This window comes from Epinephelus moara, chromosome 2 (genome assembly GCF_006386435.1).
Source record: "Epinephelus moara isolate mb chromosome 2, YSFRI_EMoa_1.0, whole genome shotgun sequence".
Taxonomy (NCBI): domain Eukaryota; kingdom Metazoa; phylum Chordata; class Actinopteri; order Perciformes; family Serranidae; genus Epinephelus; species Epinephelus moara.
The window spans coordinates 35,487,175-35,513,488 of record NC_065507.1 but is presented as its reverse complement, the minus strand read 5'-3'; the positions used below and the strand labels follow the sequence as shown (position 1 = coordinate 35,513,488).

General features: G+C 40.7%; 1 protein-coding gene across 2 annotated transcripts in view; it reads left to right on the top strand.

Moving 5' to 3' along the window:
- Window positions 1–26,314, top strand: part of caln1 (calneuron 1) — a 107,608-nt gene that overhangs the window by 25,558 nt on the left and 55,736 nt on the right. For both annotated transcript variants that reach the window (XM_050066689.1, XM_050066681.1), the window contains exons 3-4: window positions 11,921–12,064; window positions 20,657–20,769. In XM_050066689.1, the coding sequence (XP_049922646.1) occupies window positions 11,921–12,064; window positions 20,657–20,769 (257 nt within the window). The remainder of the gene's footprint in view (window positions 1–11,920; window positions 12,065–20,656; window positions 20,770–26,314) is intronic.

Below are 26,314 nucleotides of genomic sequence, written 5' to 3'. Positions count from 1 at the left end.
AAGGCTAATGTTAGCTAATCAATGAAGCCGGAGTCTGAGCAATGGGCACTGTGCCTCTTAACTCGGCTAGCCTAATGTCAGCAAAACCAAGATATAGTTAAGGTTAAGGCAAGACATGTACAACACAAAACATTGAAATGTCACCATCTCTAAATGTATAGCACTTTGAAATGCAGCGCCAAAGTTCACTGAGTCAACAGAGTGCCAGACCAAAATGAAAGGCCTCTTTTACTTTACATCATGCCTTTCTCTCAAAAATTAACAGGTTAGTTACCGCATAATGGATGCCAGGCTACTGAAATCAAAATTAATCAAAACTGATATCCATAATTCTTACATACCTGGAACACTGACATCCTCATATATCTAATCATATTCTGATTTTTTTTTTTGAAACCTTTGGATACACAATCAAAAACACAAAACAATTTCCAATTAGACTTATAAAATCAAAAATGATGTGCAAACAATCTGGACATACAAGGCTTTCATCAGACACCATGAGAAACATTCTTACCTGTGTTGTGTATTCCAGACTCATTAGAAACTCCTTACGTCTTGCACCGACTCCTTTTCCCTGCTGCAGCTCACAGCCTCCAAATTCTGCACATTCAACACTTCTGCCTCACAGTATTTAAAGAGGCTATTTACTGTATTTGTTCAGTGCCATTTAAAAGCTTGCAGCAGTGGGGCGAGCTGTGACATGACTGGGCGTATGGAATCAGTCAGATGGTGTGTTTTTGTAAATGTCTAATATCTCAGGAGAAGCTGTTGCCTTTAGGGATTCATAAAGAGACAAACTGGCCCTCAAGTTTTTGTTACTGTATGGATAATATCTGAAGATTCATTCAGTCAGTCATGGAGGTAGGAGGTAGCTGGGTGTAGAGTTAATTTGCAGCAGGTGGTTGTTCACCATCAACTGTAGAGCAAAGATGGGCAACTTCGTAAGTGTTCTAAAGGAGCAGTGTGAAGGATTTCATTGTGTCTAGTAGTGGGGATTACAGATTGCTACCACCTGAAACTTCTCCTGGTTAGGATTTCTTCAATGATCATTTATACCGGGAGCCAAATTATCTCTCCCTTTTTGAAACAAATGGACCTGGTGATTAAAACTGGTAAAAACACTGAATGAAGCAATTTCATGTTAAAAAATCTGTGTTTTTCCCATGCTGTTTGGCACATTGCGGAGGAGCTGCTAACTACAGAGGTTGTCACAAAAATGCAAATAGTCCCTTCGAGAGCCAGAGTCAATTCTGGGCTACTGTAGAAACATGGCCATGCAACATGGGGGACTCTGTAAACATGGTCCTGCTCACTATGTAGATATAAACGACTCATTCTAAGGTAACAAAAACACAATGATTCTTATTTTCAGGTGATTATACACTAAAGGAAACACACTTTGGTAATTAAATAATAGAAAAGGGGAAAATAATTATGATAGTTCTAAATGCTACATCAATTAATTAAAATGATATACTGATAATAACTGATATACTATTATACATCACCTGCAAAAAGTTCTTGGCTACATATCAAAGAAAACTAAGAGACGTCTAAACCATAAACAGCCTTCCTGTTAATTTAATTTTTTTTTAACTGGTGTGTCACATTCAATGTTACAGACAGGCCAGTAAACAGTAAAACAGCATGGAGGTCAGTGTTACTTTTTTTTTTTTTATCAATCAATCAATCAATCAATCAATCAATCAATTTTATTTATAAAGCCCAATATCACAAATAACAGTTTGCCTCACAGGGCTTTACAGCATACAACATCCCTCTGTCCTTATGACCCTCACAGCGGATAAGGAAAAACTCCCCAGAAAAAACCCCTGAACAGGGGAAAAAAACCGGTAGAAACCTCAGGAAGAGCAACTGAGGAGGGATCCCTCTTCCAGGATGGACAGACGTGCAATAGATGTCGTACAGAACAGATCAAAATGATAAATTAACAGTAATCCGAATGGCAAAATGAGACATAAAGAGAGACAGAGACAAAGAGAGACCGAAAGAGATGCAGGACAGACAGCTTACAACAACATTAATTTAAGTGATAATATTACAATAATAAGGTAGGTATATATTAATATCTGATAGTATATGTCTGTGACAGTAATCATATGTGTATAATAACAGTAGAAGTATGACTAAAGACTAATGATGGCAGCAGCAGCAGCAGGAGGCATCTGGCAGGACCACGGCAGCAGCACAACCACACACCCCACACCATCCAGGCACAGCTGCGATACGAGTTAATCTGAGAGACAGTGGAGCAAAAAGACTTTGGAGAAGAAGCCGAGTTAGTGACATACAGTAGAGCTGAGTTAGCGAGATGCACTAACAGGACATGAGTGTCAGCAAAGGAGAGAGAGCGAGAGAGAGGGAAGAAGAGAAGGTGCCCGGTGTATTATAGGGGGGTCCTCCGGCAGACTAGGCCTAATTCAGCCTAACTAGGGGCTGGTACAAGGCAAGCCTGAGCCAGCCCTAACTATGTATCATTTTAGTAACCTTATATTTTGGGACAAAGACAGCAGCTGTGAAGTAAATTACCTTCCACTTTGCGACTTTGTAATGTGAGCTTTTTGACAAATCCATTGCTTCACTAACAATTTACACCAGTGCAGGATATTTGAATTTAAACTTGATGTAGAGTTGGTATTTGTTGAAACAGATTTCACATGATATTCCATTGATCTAAGAGATTTCAGTCAGTATTTGTGAACATGACATGAACGTACTTCCTGCCGAGTCTGGCTGCAGAGGCACTTAACTGCAGACTAGTTTTGTAGATTTAGTTTGAGCATTTAATTCCAAATGCTTATTTTGGTTAATCTAGTGTAACTTCATTAACACTTTCCCATTCCCTCTGGAAGTCATGACTCAAATTTATGATTTTATCTCTATGGTCACAGCTGTCATTTATTTATCTTAATGTGGAACATGGGTGATGCCATGCTACACGGCCACATTTTAGGTTTGTTCCAGAGATGCACTGCCCTTGCTTCATGGCATGAGCATGTCCTTGTACCCTTTGAGAGCAATTTGCACATCATTTGTTGCGGCTCAATTGTTAATTTAACAGTTTTAGTCTTTTTCATTAACAAGTTTATGCAAATTGAGTGACAGTATGGTCCAGGCAGGGTGTGCAGGACAATAGCCTGCTCCTGACTAAATGCAGGTTTCAACAATCCCCTTTATTCCCTGTGTGCTTTTTGGTCCCTTCTTAGATTCTTGCAGCAGAAACTCTACATCATAGACCAGACTTGTATCCTCAAAGAACAATCTAAGCCGTTTGTACAAAGACTTACTGTAATGCCACATTTCATGACCTACAATAATTTAAGGGCAGTGAAGTAACATCTACTGTAATTCCTCTTCGTTCAGTTTTGCTATATCCTGTAGTGGGTGCTCTTCCTCATGTATATTGTGCTTTCTTAGTCATGTTGTTGCTGCGTGAGGATTGTACTTAACACCAGTACACATTGTACTGGGATCATGCGTTTGGTTGTGTTTGTGTATCTGTCTGTCCAAAGCTAATCTTGTAAACTACTGGACCAAGCAGCCTAATATTTTGTGGGCACATTTATGAGTTTGCTCAAGAACTGTGGTTGCAGTGATTCATTAATGTTGAAAAACCTCATTTATTGACTGTTCTATACTGTCAATGACTGCTGGCTGACTCCTTACTCCTCTTAGCCGGCCGATGGAGGGTGCAAGTTTACCCGAAACTGGATCAGCTGAAAACAGCAAACCTTGCCATCTGTTGCAGGACACATTTTGGCCTTCCCCCTGGCTCAAAAACTGACATCTATAGAAAAGTTTTGTCTTGTTTTGAACCAGAGCATTTGCAGATTAATTCCATACGTGATGTGTTTGATCCACTAAAGTTTTGCATGGAACAAGATGAATAAATCACCAGTTTTGTAATGTTTGCTGCCATCTTAAGGGAGCTAGGAGCGATAATTCCACCGGATGCAGCTGCAGTTTTGTTTATTTGGTCATTTTTCCATGATATCCTTCTACCATAAGTAAGTAAGTAGTATGTAGTTAAATTCTCCTTTTTATCTGTTTTATTGTGTTTATTGTTGTCATTTCCTTATTTGTTGTGCTGTAGCTGATAGACAAAGTTAATACTGTTAAAAGTCAAGTTATGAACAACATGGATCAATGAGTTGTTGCTGTAGTTTAGTTATGAAAAAAAATACATTAATCCTCATAATAATATTGTATCTATATTTCACATTCAGTGTCTCTTAGCAGGAGAAATCAGTTTGCTCTTTGCAATACGCTGCTGCTATGTCAAAAATAGATGAGGCATGTAGTTTTATTAACTTCTTAGGGGCTTCTCCGATACACTGCAGCGTATCCGTTTAAATGACAAAAATTGACAAAAGTGGCCACGAATAGCTCGGGTGGCCACCTGGTGGAGATCTGCACTCTGCTTAACACACTTTATTAGTTATACTTGTTATATACAAGAATAGCGGGAGCTCCAGTCTGGCTCTAACAGTAGACTGCAGCAGTCAGCATCATATTTAAGTCACTCAAGTAGAATCTACACACTCCACCACATGTTGAGCTGAATCTGTATCCACAGTGGTAGTCCAGGGTGAATTTCAGGCAGACTTCTTGATAAAGAAGTCATAGAGTCGGGCTTACAGCAAAAAAAAATAAAACAGCTATTTTATTAAAGGTTTAGTGAAAGGGCAGCTAAAGTAAATTTCCTAGTCGGCATGCAGACTCTTCTTTCATTGAGCCTGCTGAGCTGGACGAGACGGCTGTAAGCCTGCGGGGAGGTTTGTGTCTGCTCAGCCCACCAGCGGTGAGCTTTCCTTGAAGGAGAGAAGGAGAAGGAGCAGGAAGGCTGACGGGCATCAGCATTAGGCAGCTTGTTTCCGCTCCATGGGCAAATAAACAGCAGTTCCCACTTGGCAGATTCTGTGCTTATATGCTTCATAGACTCAAATACACACTTAGCAAGCTTTGGTACCTACAGGACTGGTTCTGGGAGTGAAGCCGCCAGGTGTACTGTATATGCTGACCGCCTGCAGGACACTGACAGGATCACACTGACTTTCAATAGTCAACTTGTCTTAGGAGTGTGGGGAGCTATCCAGGGTGCTGGCGGCCGTGTATTCCCTATTTTAGATCCCCCTGAGACATTACAACACCTAAAGTCATCGATAGAAGTGGTGCTAGGAGCCAAATACAGAACAAACTTGTTTTCAGATCTGACACAAACTAGAAATCAAAATTCAAAAAAAGTCACTATCAATTCTGTGTGTACATACATCCCAAAAATCCCCAAACAAATAAATAGCAAGAAATGTCCACATATAATATGGGATGTCGGTGGGTAACTGCTAAGAATATTTTTGACTGTTTACACGTGTCAGTCTGTTGGTCAGTGTTGCTTCTCTTAAGTTTACTGCATTGTGCATGACCCGACTCTGGGAGCTAGTTAGCAGCACTGCCCATTTAGCAGTTACCACTAGTAACACCATCCCAGCCCATCGGTGTTGCTATGGAGACATTGTGCCCACCCTCGGGTCTGCCCCGAGGTTGCTCAGGTGAGTAAACAGCTCAGTTTGGAGCCGCAAACTTCCTTTAGCATTGTTAACTATGTAAGCACTGTGAGTTCTGTTAGCACTGTTAGCAGTGTCAGCACTGTTAGTGGTACTAACATAGGTGACATTGCTAAAGGGGTATCACGGCTCAAAATGAAGCCATTTATTTGCCAGAGGAAGACCGGAGGATGGCCGCAGGGTTTCCGCAACAGTGAGATCCTGCCAGCAGGATAAACGCTGCATTCACATGCTCTTCGGATGGTCGCATTTCCCGAGTTGGGGAAGTGTTTCCTCTTTAGCGTGTTTAGCGTTAAGTTGTAATGTGGAAACAACATGGATGCTACAAAGTGTTGAATTTTACTGCTCAGAGCATTTTAACAACACATGTTTAACAGTTTGAAGCAAAATGATTATAAAGTAGTAAATTCCCTAAAATCACTAAAATATTGCTAAATAAATAACTTATCCAACCTATCTTGGTCAATCTACCTGGACAGCAACTAAGGGTTACAAGCTAATATCATGTTACAAAGTACATGTGAGCCAAACACTGACATGTTAACTAATAAAGTTTATTACCATCGATCAAACATTCACTTTTTTCCACAATGTTTCTACATATATGACGTAAACTCAGCAGCTTGTTGTTCCAACTTGAGGGGGCGTTCATGTGAATTTTTCGAGTTCCCAGTCTGATCTTTCTGACATCACCTGAATGCAGGGGAACCAGGTTACCAGCCATAATCACTGAATGAGAAGTGCCACGAGCTACAGTAGCCCCTCCCGAACCAGATGGTGTGCAGTGCAGAGTGGCCAAGGCTTACGTTAGCTGTCTAGGTGTAGACTGGTGGGTGGGCAGTGGGCAATATGTTTCAACGTGTTCAGAAAAAGAAAATGAAATAAAGGCAAGACATTTACATCACAAAACAATAAAATATCCCCACCTCTAAATGGATAGTGATGATAAAGCTCATTGAGTTAATGGAGCACTGGGCCAAAAGGAAAAGCCTCTTGTATTTCACCTCATTTTGCTTTTTTTCCCCTTAAAAATTAACCGGTTAGTTACAAGATAATGGGTGTCGGGTTATCGAAAGCAAAATTAACCAAAACTGACAACTCCTAATGTAACTGCAAAAAATAATCCTTTACAAGTCTAATTTTTTTCCAGTTCTTTTTAACAGCCTAATCCTGTATGAGGTTCTTAAATAATAAACTGAACTAAAGCTAAAACAATTTTTTGATTCATTCTTTAGCGTATTGGTGAAGACCTAATTACTCTTGTGATTCCATATGCAGAGAAGATTCTATTTGGTGTAACTGGGTGCACCTTTGAGAGCTGGGCATCTGTCATGTGATCATGTTTTCATTTTTCCTCACACTTGTGTTACAGTTGTGTTACTAAAGTCAATGTTGTAGCAAATGTGCCAGCTGTGTCTTTGTTGACGCCAAGCATCACTGCTGTATCCGAAAGGTCAAGTAGAATGTGGCAGTGAGCAGATTACATAATCAACAGGCACCAGCCATTCAAGCATACATAGCCATGGATACACTCAAATTAAACACATGCCCTCATAAACATTTAACACTGCGAGACATAATTTGCATACAAAATTAACCAGCGTGGCCACTTTTGGATTCTGCAGCGTCTAAATTTGAGTTTGCTGTGACGTCTTTTGTTACTTCTGTCCTTTTGGTAGAAATATTGCTGTTCCAAATGTCAGATTTTGAGTTGGAAAGCAGCTCAATATTCCCCGTGTGTCATAAGTCTTGATGGATGGGAGCATTTGTGCATGAAATGGACTGAGTCATTTTGATATATAAACTTAGTCTCCATGTTGTTATTCTCTTCCAACACACTCCAGACACAGGAAGGTACTCAACGCAGGCCTGAGTCACTGAGAGATTTATTCATGAGATGCTCATTTCAATGCAGGGAAATAATAGGTATACCTTTCATGTGTGTTTGTTAGCGTCTCTGTGTGTGCATCCCAGAAAATATTATCTCTAAAACAAGAGTTTGTGTTGTTACAAATGATGATGGTGCTTTATTTACTCAGGAGCAGCTGCTCGGGGAAACAGTGACATGCTGTTTTGATGCAGGTCGCAGACTGTGACCCTTTATTATCTACTGTAGGTGCTCAACACAGTCAAAACACTGTTCTCCATTTTTTATGAGACAATTCATAATTAACGCTTCATTTAGGTTTTGTTGTTCCAAATCATTTGCCAGCAGACTGGTTCAGACTGGCAGCAGTGCAGCAGATAATGAGATGATTGATGAGGTCATTTCTTAATGACGTTTTCAGTTCAGTTTGGCAATTTCTCGGTTCAGGCAGTTAGAAAATGCTTTAAGAGCGTGTCTGTACACTGGCAACAAAAACATTCAATAGTAATACATTTCCACTTGGTTATTTTTCCATTTTAACATAATGCTGTGGTATTGTCTGTCTCATCATTGTTTTTATGCACCTATGAGACCACAACAACAACAATTTTGCCAACTGTTAAAGATTTTGTTGCATTGAATTTTTTAAATTGTATACATATTGTACATATATTTACCTCACTCGGCGGCACCATAAATGTTGGAGTCAACACCTTAGGCTTCACCCGGAGGCATCAAATGTGTTGGGATTTAATTGGCTATCGGAAATAATTAATAATTATTATTAATAATTAATAATTATGTTAAATAATGTGACTTAATTAACATTAAATCACCTCGTGGGACACCATTCCCGTAAAGGGAAAAATGATAGCCAGTTAAAGATATCAGTCTCATAAAATACATTAAACTGTTAATTTGGAGTTTGATTAATAATTAAATTAATGACAACAACCAAAATTAACAGTAACGCCTGAAGGATTTCGGAGTTCTTGACGCAGCAGAGGTTGACTATTCATTCACCCTTGTGCAACATTAAACAGACAGCAGGCATGATTCCAAAGAATTATATTTATTCACAAATTAGCAAAGCAAACCAAAACACACACATCCTAACTAACTATATACAAGCTTGGTATGTATATGTGTGTGTGTGTGTGTGTTTGTGAGAGAGAGAGAAAGAAGAGAAAGACAAAGGCAGGTGTAGTGATCACGGAGCCATTTGGCCTACAAAGCAAAATGGCTGACAACAGCGAACTACCAAAATGGCCGAATCATTGGCTGCTTCAGTTTCAGGGGAGGTGTTTGTCTGACCGTGTGGTCAGGACAAAGACAAAGGAAAAGAAGCGGGAACTTTGAGATGCCTGTTTGGGTGTAGCTCTGTTGAAAGCCTGTTTGTTAATGAGTCTATGTCAATGTGACGTGTGTTGCAAACGGTCTGGATTAGTGCAGAGATTGTTTAGTTGTGTGCAAGAATCTGTTTGTGAACAGTATTAGCAAACTAAACACTTAGCTTTGGCGAAGCCAACTAATCAATGACCTAACTGCAAACTATCACAACAATAACTCAGTAAACAGCATGAAATCACATACAACAAGTTGAACAGTCTTGCTTAGCCTGTAAAGCTGTGATAAGCTATGCCCAGTTGTTACATTACCGATCCTTGAATGGATGGAGGAAAGAGTCACTCGGTGGTGTACTGCTGTTAGCCGGAAGAAGAAGGCTGGGAAGATGGTTCCAGCTGCAGTCTTTGTTGGGTTCTTTGTTCCAAAGGTTCTGATCCGAGGAAGCTGGTCGCTCGGGGTCCTTGCAGAGTTAGATGCTGGGTGCTAACTCACTTAGTTCCTTGTTGCTGGAAAGCTAGTTGCAATGGCCTTGTGTTTGCAACAGAGTCTGTGATCAGTTGCCCTCCCTTTAGTGGTTTGGGGCTATGGAGCCAGAGTCTGGGCCCCTGGGTGGTTCCAGGCCCAGCCGGAGAGAGGTGTGAGCTGTTGAAGCTCCAGGGCAAGAAGAGAAAGATCTGTGAAAGGGAGCAGATCTTGTACAGATGCCTGTGACATCACAGAGTCACATGTCACTGTAAAAGGTCTTGTCCAATCAAGTTTTGGGACTTGAGTCTCACTGAGGTTTGAGGTGAGATCTCCTGTGGAGATGGGTGTCGCATAGCCCTCTTTGTTTGAAGACAAAGAGCATGCAGAGGAAAAAGCCTTTAAATTGTCCAGTGATGACTTTACCAAATGATAAACCATCTGTGGTCCTGTGAATCCCAACAAAATCTTGGATCAGTTGTAATTGAATTTATTTTTTGTTGCTGTTGGACCCAACACTTTTATGTCCTCTATATGTCCCTTAAAAGAAAAGACATACCGCCTCTATGGTTCCTGGGAAGGATGGAGTTAAACCATCTACTCCACTTTCCAGTCTGAAATTATTCAGTGCTCAACAGTGTGCTCATGCATGTCATGCAGTCATAGTGTTCTTCAGAGGAGTGACATTCCACCTCTATTTAAAAACACCAGATGCCTGTCAGTTTCTCTCTCCTTTCTTGCCATACACCCTCTCCTGTCTGTAGGCACATTTATGAAATATGCATTTATTAAAGCACATCGAAGCCCGTCGACTCCTTCCACTGATGACATGATCACACATTGAGCAGCTAGTGAACCAGCTGCTGACTCAACTATGTACAAGTGAGGCATTTTTGTCTCTGCTGAGTGAGTCAGTTGAGTAATATGTTGCTTCAGCAGCACAACATGTATGCTACGTTGTTAAAGGTCCAGTAGGATTTAGGGGGATATATTAGAAAAAAAAGGAAAAATAGTATGTCTTTCTCTCGTGAATGATGACCTAAAAATAGGACTTGTTGTGTTAACTTACCTTAGAATGAGTCATTTATATCTACATATGGAGCTGGTCTTCATCCGCAAAGTCTGCCATGTTGCACCGCTATGTTTCCACAGTAGCACAGAACGGACAAACTAAACACTGGCTCTAAAGGGGCCATGTGCGTCGGCCACTGTAGTTAGCAGTCCCTCCACTACAGGCAGCATCAGAAAAACTTTTTACGTGTAAAACTGCTTTATTGAGTGTTTTTTACCTGTTTAAATCACCAGGTCCAATTGTTGTTATGTTTTTTTGTTGTTGTTGTTGTTGTTTTTTTTGTGAAGAAGAGACCCCTGAGGATAATTCAGCTTCTGGTAAAAACCTCATGAACAATGAACAATGAAGTAATTCTAACGGGGAGAAGTTTCAGCTGGATGCAATCTGTAATCCTTACCACTAGATGTCACTAAATCTCCCTAAATCTCACACATTGCTCCTTTAAAACACCACACTTAAGACATAAATTAATGTTACTGCTAGGGATGTAGCAATATAACAAACTCTGTGATATCACAATAAAAAATGTCTTGATACCATCATAGGACTGTTACAGTATCTGCGAAGACATTACGTGGTTATTTCACTGGTATGGCTGCATTGTACTACATCTCCTTGTCGAGAGCTGACGATGCTTGCTTATATATATCTTTCATTGAAACATGGACTTTGATATGTATTTATCATGGAAACACAGACATTTTAGAGAATGTATGGTCATGAAGATTCACCTCAAAGGCTTGGAAAAGTCATGGATATTTTTTGGGCAGAAATGTGAACCCTGAATAAGAACTGAGGGGATTTTGTGACACATGTTCACTGTACAGAGAAGGAATGGTTATTTATAGAGCAGCATCAAAGGAAGAGATATTTAACAACAGTGAATAGCTTTTAGTGATTGGAGGAAAAGCCCAATATCCTGAAGGTCACAGGTTTCACCCTGACAACAGACAAGTGCTCCTAAGCAAACCTCACTGCTATAAACTGCTAACTCTCTGAATGCCGCTATAGATGCTGGAGTTGACTCAATGAAAGATGGAAGAATATACTGTAAAATACGAATGAGGAAACAAAAGACAAAGAGGATAATGGAACAGCACTGAAGGGTTCCTTTTGGAGAATGTGAATGTACGTAAGCGAGCAAAGGTGACAGCGGCTGTGACAGCAGGTGGAGAAAATGAATCGATGGGTGGAATTGATCTTGTTAACTTGAGGCAGCGGTGCGAGACCAATTGCATAATGTGCAGACCAGAGCTGGGTCAGACAGGAAGACAGGGAGGGAGGGAGGGAGGGAGGGAGAGAGAGGTGTGCGAATGATGATGAACGAGGGGGAAGGGTGAAATGCCAACTGACTTCATTAAATGCAAGATGAATTCAACGTCGTGAGAAGTGTATCACTGCCAAAGAAAGGAATCCAAAAAAATCCAGAGGACAGTGTGAGGAAATAATAACGTGGATGTCTGGCAGACCAATACACAGTGCTGTAAATGGACATGAATAAGTGTTTGTGTTTGTGCAACTTGGAAGCAAGAGGGGTGGGCATTGTTCATAGATGCTGAGTCGATTTCCTGTTTGTCTTGGCAGAGATCCGGGAGGCGTTTAAGGTGCTGGATCGTGACGGAAACGGGTTCATTTCCAAACAGGAGCTGGGTATGGCCATGCGCTCTCTGGGCTACATGCCCAGTGAGGTTGAGCTGGCCATCATCATGCAGAGACTAGACATGGATGGTGAGTTGCATGTACAGCTACACACAAATACACTAACACACAGGTGTGAAAATATACTGAGCTATTTTCCTGGGTTCCTCCTCTTATGTGTTACAATATACATGGATCTAAAAAGCACTTTTTCTCCATCATAAAAATGTAAATACCCTGAGGTGTATGGTCAAGTCATATTTATTTTTATGGCCCAAAATCAACATACGATCGATTGTGAGACATGGGCACCGCGTTCATGTGTGTGTGCTTGCTTCCACTGGTCTCGCGCTGGCTGGTACAGCCTGGACACAAATGTTTTTGTTGCGATTTGCGGAGCCTGGGCTGCCTACAGAGACTGGACTTTAATAGAGTTAATATTATTGTAATGTTAATTTAAAAAGTGTTTTTTATTATATTTTAAAACTGTTAATAGAGTTCATATACTGTACCTATTTATTTCTAGGTATTTCTAATTTGCCTCGGCAATAAATAAATAAAAACATTGTTTTTATCATAATTTAAAACTGTTATATAAAATACTCACACACTTCTGAAAGGTGGCCCATTTGTGCCACTTTTCAACCTCCATAAAAGAAAATCATATTTAGAGGTATTGGTTGAGGCTCCATTTAAGCACTGGTACCGTTTTAAAAGTATCGGTTCGGGACCGGTATCGGAAAAAACCCAAACGATACCCAACCCTACTTATGAGTGCAACTTTCAGGTACTCGTAGTGCATTGCAGTATGCAGTATGCAGTGTGATTGCACTCATGCACTCAAAATAGCATAAGTACAGACAGTGGTGGCTCATAGAAGCATCTGATTTGAGACACAGCATTGGAAACAGGACAGGCTACACATCTCAACAACGGGCAGCTTTGAAAAAGATTTACAGTAAACAACACTGTTTTTCTTTGCACTCTTGCATGTTCAGATGCACATATATATTCATCTGTGTCATGCATAAAACATTTAGTCATGCATGCCTGTATGTGTATTCATTTCAAACTCTACCACTTGCTGTTTCTGCCTGACACATGAAAGCACCGAAGTGAAACTCCTGCCGGGAGAACAACCTTAATGAAGAAATATGATATTACCAAAACGTATGCACACATGACATGTGGATAGTTATTGTAGATCAAAGTGGGTTTTCATATTGGTTGTGCAACTAGGACAAAATAACTGTTATGATGCATGTGGTGCAGCAGCTGAATCTGTGAAGGAATGCATCACAAAGCTATGGTATAACAATACATCCAGTATTTATGGTTGCTGCTGTCAAAACAGTGAGATATGAATCTGTTTATTTCTGCAGTACCATCCTCACCTATGACCTTTTAACCTTTTGTCCTCTAATAGAACTCTGAACAGCAAGTAACCACAAACACAGGCAGTCCTTCTTCTTCCAGGCAGCGTTTGTGCAAAGCTGTCTGCATTAACTGTGACTGACATTTTATAAAGGATAGACTCTTAAAATTGTATAAGGCTGGGATGGGAAAATGCAATATGCAAATGTCAGATCACTGGGAAAAAAAAAATCAAATTCTTCATGCTGCTATCAGAGCCTTTGATAAGTGCTTTTCAGTTTCACTGTGGAGAGAAAAATACTATAAATGTTCAAGGCTGAATATTAAAGTTTAAGATGTGAGGCTGCCTTTATTCCTCTTCTGACTCATCTGCTTCAGAGTCTCAGGGGACAGTAGCTGCTTTCGGGCCTGGTCTTGTTGCATCGTCTGCTACAAGAAGCAGACGAGGCTACTTTCGGAGCTGATGAAGGTCACGACAGCTTTTGTCTCAGGAAGTCTGTGAAGTGTAATGCTGTTTATTTATTTATTCACTTGGTTCCCATTGTTCTTTTTGTCTCTGTGTATTGAATCTGAGTTTGTTGGAGTTTAGTCTGAAAAACCTCTTTCCCATTAAATGACCCAGGTCACCTTGTTTGTATTGATTGATGTCATTAGCAAAATACTGGGGGTTTGCTCCATTTAGGAGTTATTGAATCTTAGGATTGACTGGCTGCTTAGCAAGGGCTGTGACTTTGTGTTTGTTAATGTGTGAAGCTTCTGTTTGATAAAGACAGCTCACTCAGATATGATTCAACAGGTTTAGACAAACAGATGAAGAGAGAGGCCTGTACACTGACTGGTCCAGAGAGGCTTTCAGGTGCAAAGAATCAGTCTGATTTACATCATAGGGAATAAACAGTGACAGAACTAACATGGTGTGTACCAGATGAGATACAACCAGCTGCAGATGGCTAGCAGGAGGCAAAGAGAGTGCTTCAAATTGCTTCTCACATGCAGGCTTTGGCTATTGCAAGCTATAACCAATCCTTAAAGCCTACTTGTGTACAATTTGGAGACTCTGGTGCCAACCACTGATGAACATTGTAATCCCCCTACACACATGTCTGACATGGGGGTGCTGAGCAGAATTGGCTTAAAGTAACACACAGTGCCCAAACAAAAAATGATGCCTGTTGAATATCTTGAAAGATGCTATAATCAAGTAAAACATTCTTACATAAAGGCTTTAATGACAGTTACAGATATTTATCCATCCATTTGTCCATTTGTCTGTCAATTTCCATCTGCTTATCTGGGGCTGGGTCGTGGTTGCATCCCTCTTCCCAGCAACACTTTCCGACTCCTCCTTGGTAACCCTGAGGTGTTCCCAGGCCATATGAGATTTATAATCCTTCCAGCATGTTCTGGATCTGCCCAGAAGCCTGCTACCAGTTGGACATGCCCACAAAAAAACCTGATCAGATGCCCAAAACCTTCTCAACTGGCCTCTTTTTAAGTGAAGGAGCAGCAGCTGTACTTCAAGCTCCCTCTGGATATTTGAACTCCTTACCCTATCTCTAAGGCGGTGCTCAGCTACCCTATGACAGAAACTCATTTTGGCCGCATGTATCTGTAATCTCATCCTTTCAGTCACTACCCAAAGCTTGTGGCCATAGATGAGGGTTGGGACATAGATGGACCGGTAAATCGAATGCTCTGATTTCTGGCGCAGCGGTCTAATGCAACGCCTGCATCACATCTGACACCGCACTAAACTGCCTGTCCATCTTGCGCTCCATTTTACCCTCATTCATGAACAAACCCTGAGATACTTGAACTCCTTCATGTGGGGCAGTGACACTCTCCCAACCCAGAAGGGGCAATCCACCATTTCCCTGCAGACAACCATGGCCTCAGACTTGGAGGTACTGACTCTCATCCCGACTTCTTCAGACTTAGCAACTGACTTTCACAGTGGGTGCTGGAGGTCACAGTGTGATGCAGCAGAACAGAACTACATCATCTGCAAAGAGCAGAGATGCAATTCTGAGGTCCCCAAATAGGACACTTTCCTCCCCTTGGGCTGCACAGTTATCGATAGATACGTTAAATAATGACAGGTTCACTGATTAATTAAACCAAGAAGTTAATTATAACATTAATGGAAATAATGTAGTCCTAATCCATTCATTCATGTTCTTCCACTTATATTGACATGAAAACACAGGGGTTGAAAACCAGTTCCATCACACACTGATTGGAAGATGTAAAAACAGGTCTTTACAACATAGAGTTAAAATGACAAATATGAAGTGTGAAAAATCTGGGCGTTTTTGTTATTTACAGAGCAGTTTGTGAAATGATCTTCTCCTATGCATGTGTGTTGACACAATAACAATGAACTGGTAATCAAAGGGACAGGGCATGGAGGAGAGGAGGGGTGTTAACAGATGAATGAGAATGGACGGCAGTGATTGTATCTTGGCCAAGTGGGCAGCTGTGAGGATTGGATCCTCGGTCACAGCCATCGATTCTGAGCCCAGGGGCCAAGTCCAGCTGATCTCCAGAAGATACTGATAGGTTATCTGCTCTGCTTGTCTCTGCTGTCAAGCCTGTCTATGTGATTGTTATTGAGCTCCGTATGCCCTTGATGGAGAGGTGTGACTTCTCTTCTTTGTTCTGGATCATAGCATTGCACCAGCCTTTGTTTTTTAGTGAAGATTACGATGGTTATTTTTCTTTTGGTGTTAATGACCTTGACAGCATGTCTCTCTCTAAATTTGTCTCTAATCTCCATGTTTGGATCTCTGTAGGCATGTATTGAATAAATAAGAACAGAGACCAACATTTAGTTTTATTCCCTATTGTCTAACTTGTTTGTAACTAAAGGGAGCAGGATTTCGTATCTTTCTTCAATAATTCATTGTTCTATTTCAAGCTGAAACAGGATGCTTGGTTGTGACATAATACAGGAAGAGACTTGTCAAATGCAGTTGGTTCAGGCTTTAACAGTCACAGAAAGTGACTCAGTGACTTTGTGCATAAAGTCAAGGTGTCACAAACTGCAGGTGCATCAAAATGAGAGCTGGCACGCATGCAGCCCTGATGTGTTAGGAAAAGCAAATGGGGCTTTTATGCTGAACCCCAAATATTCAGCAGTGTCACCCAATGTTCAGGGGCGTTTGTATGTTTAAATTGGAACTTTTTGTTTTGATGTACTAAACCAACAGATACTGATAAAGATATTAATTAAAAGTGTCATTAATTACAAAGAAGGTGCAATTATCAGTTGAAGCAAATGTGGGGAGCTTCATCATATCACCTAGAGCAGAAAAATGTGGTATGACTGCCAATAACTGGTACTTTAATCACTGTTTTATTAATTTATTTTCTTTACCCATTTATTTCCACTGCCAGGAGGCCAGAGCTTCAGCCAGCCCACTGTACGTTGTGTGGAATATGTATGTTATAGTAGGTCATCTGGAGAATTATTAAACAAAACGAGTCATTTTTAAAAATTTCATTATGAATTTAAAATGGTTGATTGGCAGATAACGAAGAATTATGAGAACAATGCCTGTACATCTAGCAGACACAGAGCAACATGAGCATCCCAATTTACCTGTTTTTGTTTGTTTGTTTGTTTGTTTGTTTTATCTCCACCAGGCATAAGCCTGGAGTTGATCATGTGTTGGGTCATGTGTAATTGCGTGTGTTATATCTCAGCAGCCAATCTCAAAAACTACTGGACCAATCAACCTAATATTTTGTGTGCACATGTATGACTGTACGCTCAAGGACCTCTCTTGGTTGCAGTGATTCATAATTGTTGAAAACCTCATTTTAAACTGTAGTATCTGCAAATCGATTCCATACCCAATATGTTATTATCCACTAAATTCCAGCAGATTACAAGATGAATTAGTCCCTGTTTGTTATCATTGCTGCCATCTTATCTGTAAGGGAGCCAGGAGGAGAATTACACCAGGCCCAGCTGTGACCCAGTTTTGTTTTGTCCACACTGTGTTGTACCACACCAGGAGCCTTTCAGAAGTGGAACACTTTGACTGCCTGATTTTGTAGACCCAGAGATTTTGTCCATTTGGTAATTTTTTCCATGATATTTGTGTTATCAGGAGTTTTTTTTAGTTTGGCTTAATTGTGTTTATTGGTGTCCTTTCCTGCTTTGTTGTGCTGTAGTCTACAGACAAAGTTAATATCATTCAAAGTCCAGTACTGAATGACATGGAATAAGATTACGGGCAGTGTGTTAGTCATTTGTAATGCATTCATCCTCATACAGTAGTTGTATTTCACATACAGTGCCTGTTAGCAGGAAAACTCTGCTCTGTGCAACGTGCAGTGGCTCTGTCAAAAATAGACAAGCCGTGTATTTTTATTAGTTTCCGGGACACTTCTGAAACACGCTGCGGTGTGTCTGCTGAAGTTGTCTAGAGTGGCCGCAAACAGTCCCCCGCCTGGGGAAGATCTGCTCTCTTCCACTTTCTTTTCTACTACTCTCCTGAGAAAAATATCTGCCCCCTTAGCTGCAAGACTTTATAGTTGGTAGATCTCACCAGTTAGTCTCTAACTTTGTTTGTCTGCTGTTTGGTGCTGGGCAGGTGCCACACTGTTGTTTTGCCAGGAGCTGTCGGCTGCCTGCTGCTCTAACCAGGGTTTATGAGAGCGGTGAGACTGAGCCACACAGAGAATGTGCTGTAAAAATCCTTTCACGTTACACTCCATCATTTGTTTTACAGAAAATGTAAAAGATATTACTTGGTGGATCTTTAAATAACTCACTTGTTAGATGTAACCTGGTCCCAGTACACATAGCACAACTTCTTCATCCTGTCGTACCTTGAACCTGTTCAGCCAGTCCGCCCTGCTCTGCTGTCATCCATCCATCCATCCATCCTCCCGTCCCGACATCCTAGGATTTCAGCACTGCTTCATCTGGCCCCACAGTCCTGCTGAATATGCATGGATACAAGTGCAGTCAGCGACATTAAACGTTACAGTGCCAGCATGCCCTGGAGTGGCCTGTGCAGTCAGAGGAGGAGCAGAGGTACCGAAGGAGGGGGCAGATTGAGTCGTCCTGCATCAGTAACTTTCCTTTGATAAGATCCCAGCCTCATCTGCAGATACAGGAAGAGCAGGTGGGAAGATAAAATGAGTTAACAACAGGGACACCGAAAGCATGAGGCAACTAAAACAAAAGAGAGTGAACAAAGTATGACAGATTTAATAGTAATAAAATTACTGTTTTTCTCTCACTGTAGCTTTTCTTTGTCATAACTTGGAATTCAATTATATGAAAGCCAGTAAGCTGTCTATCCCATTATTTTCAAACCTAAAGATCTGAATTGTCAGCTAGCTTCACTGTATTTTTTATCAGTCGTTTCACAATATTATTGATTCATCCAAACCTACAGATAATAAAACCAGACAACCTCTGCGTGGGAGATAAAGAAACCTCATGAGGCTTATGAAAACATTCCATTCAAAGAGAATAAAAGGAAAAGGTTGAATTTGTTGCTGTCTGCAGAGTTTTGATGCTTTGTTTTGGCAGTAGTTTCAACAACTATCAGCAGGCTCCCAGATCAGTACTGTTGGAATCAATGTGCACCGCAGGAACTCCATGTTGTGAGTGATACAGTAGCTGTAAACTTTGATCTGCTTCACATCCAGTATTATGGAGCTCGTCAGACCTCATTGTTTTTAACTTTCTCTTGTCTCAGCGGTAAATGGTGCATTGAACTGTGAAATCTGACGTGCGCTGGTCTTAAATTATAACAACAAAGACGCAAACAGCATCCATATTTCCCTTTAAACGTAAACATACCATGTAATGAGTTTCTACAAACACATTTTAGGAAGTAAAACCTGCAGAAAAAAATTAAAACCCCAAAGGCTTTAATCATGTCTGTGCTATACTGTACCTGTTTAAAGCTAGGCGAGGCAGACATCTGGAAAAGCAGCTCTCCCCTGTCTGTCCTAGGCCCCGCCCACCAGACGACCACAGGCATATGCTTGTGTTTCATACAGTAGGCCTAACTCAGTGTTTCCCATATGCTGATTTATTTAATCTTTTGTCATTGTAGAGTTGTACACAGCTCATTCACTCAGCCCCTCTCTGCCCTGCTCTCACTCTTTCTGTTTATTAAACCACAAATGAGACAAGAGTTAGCAAGCTAACGTTAGCCACCTCACTGTTCCTTCATCTCACTTGCTGCTATTAAGGATTTCTTCCCTGGAAGGAGAGCAGGCAGCAGCTCAGGAGATGGATCCTCGGTCGGCAGCTGTAGTGTGAACTCTCCAACGCCAGGTGTCACAGCAGGCTGGTGCTGGGTCTAACCTGTTAGCCGATGTGGCGGGGTGTCAGGGCTGCCACAGAGTGTGTGTTGCACTGGCTGGCTGGATTCGGGTTTCTGCGGCCACTAACTGGGGATCAGTCTCTGGAACTGCTGCCGCTCCTCTCCTGGTGAGGTGGTTTGCAGTGGTGGGGAGTGAGGTTGAGGACACATTTTGATTCGTGGCTCTAGCTAATGTTAGCTACATAAACATTAATTTTTGAAGCTGCAGCTGTGAGCCTTTGGCTACAGTTAGCAGAGGGCTAATATAAGAAACATTTTCCCTCCATCTCTGCAACACTTCGCCAATATTGACATCTGTTTTTTTTTTAATTCTTTTATTGTCACATTTCCCTTTTAGACTCTCTTTTTTGATATTTTGCTCTTCCTTTATTGGGTTGCTCTCTGTAGGATTTCCCGCCATTGAATCAGGCATTGTCAAAGGGACATGTAGGCAATTCTACATTAGCAGAACAGACAATAGAGACACCTTGTCTCTCACAGACAGGTAACCTATCCAATTATTTCATTGCGCCCAAATGAGACGATTGGATGGGCTTATTACAGGCCTGCGACAGCCACAGATACCAGATATTTTTTTAAAAAATTCAGAGCATTTATTGATTGCTATCGGGATGTAAAGAGAATTTCAACAAAAAAATGCTTCTAATATAAGTTGCCTACTCTACTTCTAATCCAAGAAAAGTCCACTGCTGTTGGTAAAAACAGGTTGCTTTTCAGTTACGCAGCCTGGATATTGCTCTGCAGTTCAAGGAGAACCATTCATCAGATCATCAGGTGGATAAGGGTTGAGTTGGGATGAGTTTTACTTAGTTACATGTCACCATTTCAAAAGTTCAGGATAGTTTTGGTGTGTCATTTACAAACAGCAAGTAATTTGACAAAAGTTGCAAACAATGCAGATGTCAGTACGTTCCCAACTATCTATAATGTGTGTTTTTTTCCATTGTGTCAGGTGATGGACAGGTTGATTTCGAGGAGTTTATGACCATCCTTGGACCCAAACTCCTGTCCTCTGAAACGAGAGAAGGCTTCCTGGGCAGCACAATAGATACCATCTTCTGGCAGGTAAAACTTTATTCTCTTGAACACATCTGTTAAATTTGCTGAGTCATGAATGGAACAGGATATAGAGAAACGGTGCTGTATGTCTCCGCTGAAAGATAATAACTGCAAAGTGCAGGAGATGGATCATGATTATTACTTTCATTTTTCAGCCTCCAGAGGTTTTCTCCTGGAAACCAAGGGCCTAACATTTTGAAAAGTTTTTGTCAAATGAAAACTGTTGCAGTATCCGGTTGTGGTTCAAAGAAGCAGTCCTTTCTTTGCTGCACTAAAAACTGCGGTAAGGCCTTCATGTTAACAAACTCGTGTTTAATTCCTCTGTATAATCCACCAGATGTAAAAACCCTAGGGACCACATACATCAGAAATAGGATATATGATGGTTAAATGTCAAGATATTAAGAAGTTCAGTTCAAATTGTGGCATTCCCAAAAGGGTTGTTTTTATCTGACAAGAACTAGAGATGGGTCTCACCATTCACAAACAATCGAGGATGCGTTTGCAACACAGGGATAGAAAACACTTTAACACAATGTCACGATAGCTTAATTATACACTAAGTATTTAGAAATAGAGCACATTTTTGTAAAACAGTAGAATTACCGTTTAATTTGTATGTGACACTCATCCTAGCGTTTCCAAATCTTTATTTTCTTTCCTTCTCGGAATAATGAACATTTTCCACCCATGTCTTTTGCGATTTGTGCACTTAAAGTCCCAAAACCGACTTCATCTAGTACTCCTTCGAAAAGCTATATCTTGTTTTCTCCCTCCATCTCACTGATGACATTGTTCAGAAACCTATCTGTAGAAGATAACAAAACACAAATGGTTAACTAATTTAAACACATTTTGAGAGAGAAGTATCCCTCATTCTCCATGTTCTTAATGAAGTTGCATTTGTGTGAGAGCTGTGGTGTTGCGCAGTCAACTTAGAACTCAGAGGATTTTTTGTTGCTGAAAAAAAATATTTGTGCTCAGAGGAAGAAATTATCCTGGGACTCACATAAGTCAAAGTGTGACTAGGCCCAGGAGTCTTCTCTGCTTCTCTGTACTAATGCAATCCATAAATCTCGTTAAAGGAAGTACTACTTTATTTGACTCAGTTTCCACTTGGCTCTCACTGTTTCTGTACATCTTTGAAGGACAGTGCAAAATAAAAGCTTTATATAGAGCATCTCACTGCGTGATATTGTGACTGATGATGGTAATGTGTGACCCTGACAGATGTACCTAAAGGGTTCTGAGAATCTAAAGAGAGTCAGAGTGACAGAGGAATCAGTGGCATGAGAAACAAATGAGAGAAGTCATGAGAGTGATGAATGTGCATGACAATAGAAAGAGTGAGAGAGCATGCATGGGAATGATGACAAATGGAGCAGGTGTGAGGGGAAGTATGGACATTTGGCACTGATAGTAACACTTGGCAAGCCCGTCCTCTTGATGTAATCATCGGCTTGACCCGGGCTTTTTCTCGGGGTCAGGAGCTTGTGGTTTACACCATGAGGACACGAGTCTTCGGAGGTATGAGTGCAGACTGGGTGAACGTGCTGCCAGCCTCATTTGGCTGCTGCAATGACCTTGGCTTATGCAGGAGAGTGGTTTGCCTGAAAAGGTTTTTGTTTTTACCTCTCCAAGTGAGGCTGATGGTTGTGGGTTGGCCGGGTTGGGATTTGTTACTTCTACACTCACAAACCCACATTTTTCTGTCTGATGAATTCATGCATAGAGGCTGGAATCAGCAGCAAACATCTGATGTGTGGAGCATATTGAGAGGGGAAAAACACTCAAATGTTGATTTGTCATGATTATTTCTCCACATGCCCCACAGATGATTAGTTGCTTGAGGTATTACAGTTTTGTGCTTAGTTTAGTTTGTTAATGGACTGAGGTGTGTGACTCAGCCACTTCCTCATTTTGTGTTTTGTCATTCTGCTTGAATATCTGTTGTGAAGTCAAAGTGTTTCTAACATATTGGCTTTACATACTGGTTGGAGGGTACCATATGCAATTTTACCAATTTGGCAACTTTCTTGCTAGATCTAGCAACTTTTCAGACCCTTTTTAGCAACTTTAATTCTACAAAGCGACTTGTGATAAATTTTGTGACTTATTCAGACCATCAGCGAAAAGCAAAAAGATTTTGTATCATAAATCATTTCCATGCATGCAGCAGACCATGGCTATTCCGTGGTCAGCGCAGGAGTCTCTCCTCTCACCACTTGCGCTGTGCAGGAGGTGTGGGACAGGCAGGAGGAGAAAGCATGCCGCTCACTGTGGGACTCCAGTTGTTGTGAGTTTTTATGGTTATGTTGACTCCCCTGCTCTCTGAATTGGAAGTGCCAGAAATGGTGAGAGACAGGTGGAGACAGAGTAAACTTTACTGCTACAATGTAGCACAAATGAAAACATCAGAACAAAGTTCTTAACAAAAAATTCAGTGTAAACTCCAAGTTAAATAATTAATACACTCTCTGACCAGACTAATGCAACATCTACTTAGAGAAAATAGTGTCAGCGCCATAGATGCAACAAGATATGTCAGCGCATGTTACAGTCTAAGAGACAACCAACACAACAACACATAACAGCTGGAGTTTATCTTCTCACAGCTCACACTCTTTATTTAGTCCTACGTTTCATAAGGTTTTTTGCCTTTACAATTTACCTCTATGACTTTGTATTCATAAATTGTTGATTGTTTTGTTTTATTTTTGATCTTAGTTAGCAAAGTTACTTATAACCAATGAAATACACACACACACACACACACACACACACTCAGACTCACACACACCAACAACACATAAAAGCTGGAGTTCATCTCTTTACAGCTTACCGTCTGCTTTTTATTAATTCCTACTCTATGTTTTTTTGTTTGTTTTCACACACAAACACATAAAATGTGTTCATAGGTAACTATATATGAGACGTGAGAAATGCATGTCTATATATGTGCTGTCATTAGTGTAAACAGTTGTAAATTTTATTCAGTGCCTTTTAATTGTATTTGTGCTTTGGCAACACATGTTAAACTTTTGGAGGTCCTCCTTGCTACTTTCATTTGAAAAGAGTTGGCAACACTGACCATACGATTGTCCTGTCATCAGCCGTCTTATCTTCAGACAGTGATATCTAATGAAATAGCGGCTCATGAATGAAATACGTACTTTACATAAAGTTACCTAGGTGAGGTTTAGGCAAGTAAAGTTACATAGGTCAGGTTTAGGAGAAGAAACCTGGTGATGACGGAGGTTGAAATGAGACAAAGTTCACTTGGTTTCAGTCTGTTCCAAACACTGGTCTCCTGGGGAGGAGTCCTGTGTTGTTTGACCCATCCACCACCCCAACCTGCCTCCTTACACGGACTACTTCCTCTTTACTCCCATCAGCGTATTGGTTGCATTGGTCGCAGCCTTCCCGATTACATGGGTTGCATACAAATTGTGGTGCATTATTTTTCTTATGTACAAACAGTGCATGAGAACAGCCAGCCTCAGCTCGACAATCTTTTTTTACAAGGCAGTCATAAAATGAGAAAAACATTACATCTGCTCAGACAGAATGGTACATGCAGTGTAACTTTTGTGCAACAATAGAAGAATGGAAATGATCTTAGCAATGCAAGTATACATGAAGAAAAATAACACTATTTGCTCAGAAGCCCACCCAACAGTTCAGCAAACACTGAATAAACCATCAGCCAGGACGACTCATGCTGCTGGCTCATTATGTCCCACTCATCAAAATTCAGAAACTACACTGCCCTCACAATCAGCAAGTGTTGCATGCTTGTAAAGACGACTCTTCCTTTGTGTCAACTAACAGGATACAAGAAAATGTGTATAATATGTTACAAAATATATAGTGTATTAAAAATGGATTTCCTTCCTGCTCCGCCTGATATCAAAGAATTGCTTTCTGGTTTTATTCTTTAAAGCTGCACTACTCAGTGTTATTGTAATATGAAATATAATGAATGTGACTATGTACAGACTTATGCAATAATGGTCAGTTTGACAGAAGACACCAAATAAATGCTAATAATGCTATGTGTCTGCTGGATGTGTGAATAGGTAGTTGTATGCTAACATGGTAGCCATAATAACCAGGTGATAATATGTCAGGTGGTGGGTTTGTCAGTTTGTTTGGGAATGATCTGGTCCATAGTGGCTTCATCAGGTTCAGATTAATGCAGTTAATGTTGTGGTACCATTGAGAAGAAGCTGGAACAGCCAGATCAACAATTATTGGACAGGTAATTAAACCTTCAGTCCATCACAATGAAGTCACAAAAGCACATTTTAAATGGTAAATGGACTGTGCTTGCATAGCACTTCTCTAGTTTTCGGGTCACTCAAATCGCTTTTACACTACATTTCACATTTACCCATTCACACACACATTCACACACTAGTGGCTGAGGCTACCACACATGGTGCCAACTGCTACTCAGTAGCCATTCACACACACTTACACACTGATGGAACAGTGATGGGGACCAATTTGGGGTTCAGTTCTCAAGGATAATTCAACATGCGGGCTGCAGGAGCCGGTGAATCGAAAACTGCCAATTTTCGATTAGTGGGCAACACGCTCTGAGCCAAAGCCGCGCCAGATCTATACAAAATAATTGTAATATTTCACGATGATGAAACCAGAGTAAACTGACTATGTGAATGAGGGACAGTCAGCATCATTTGACCTTTATGTCATTTTTATGAAGATTGCTTTTTGGCATCATTGGGCTTTAAGTGCAGAGAGAGCAGTGTTGATGTTATTGACCTGGCAGGAAAAGGAATGCTGGTCAAGTCATTTTTATTAGCTTTGTCCAGCAGCTATATAGCTCGCTCTGCCAGTCGATCAGTCCACAAAATTTCCTCACCCTTTGGCAGCAATAGTTTTTGCCCTAGGAGGCTGAAATTTAGTATGGAGGTCGAGTGTGTGTGTGTGTGTGTGTGTGTGTGTGTGTGTGTGTGTATATGTTTGTAAAAGTTTGTGTTTGTGTTCATGCCAACAGACCCAATCACTGTGACGTTTGGCTAATAACAACAATCACTCCTGTGACTGTAACGTCTAAAGATATATGGTTAAACATGCTAGGCCAACCTGTCTGACATTTTTGCTATGCTCATTTTATTTACAATTTTGCTTTGGTAGCGTCTTTAATAAGCCACATCTAAAAGCACAGACTCTAAAAATGTACTACTGTAGCTCGCACAAGACCCAACTAAAATAAATATATCTCACTATGAATGACTGATAATATTGATTGAATTATGTTGAGGAGGGCCACATATATATACAGTGGTGTGAAAAAGTGTTTGCCCCCTTCCTGATTTCTTACTTTTTTGCATGTTTTCCGCACTTAAATGTTTCAGATCATCAAACAAATTTAAACATTAGTCAAAGATAACACAAGTAAACACAAAATGCAGTTTTTAAATGAAGGGTTTTATTAATGAGGAAGAAAAAAATCCAAAGCTACATGGCCCCGTGTGAAAAAGTGTTTGCCCCCCAGCTCCTGTTAAAACATAACTGTGGTTGA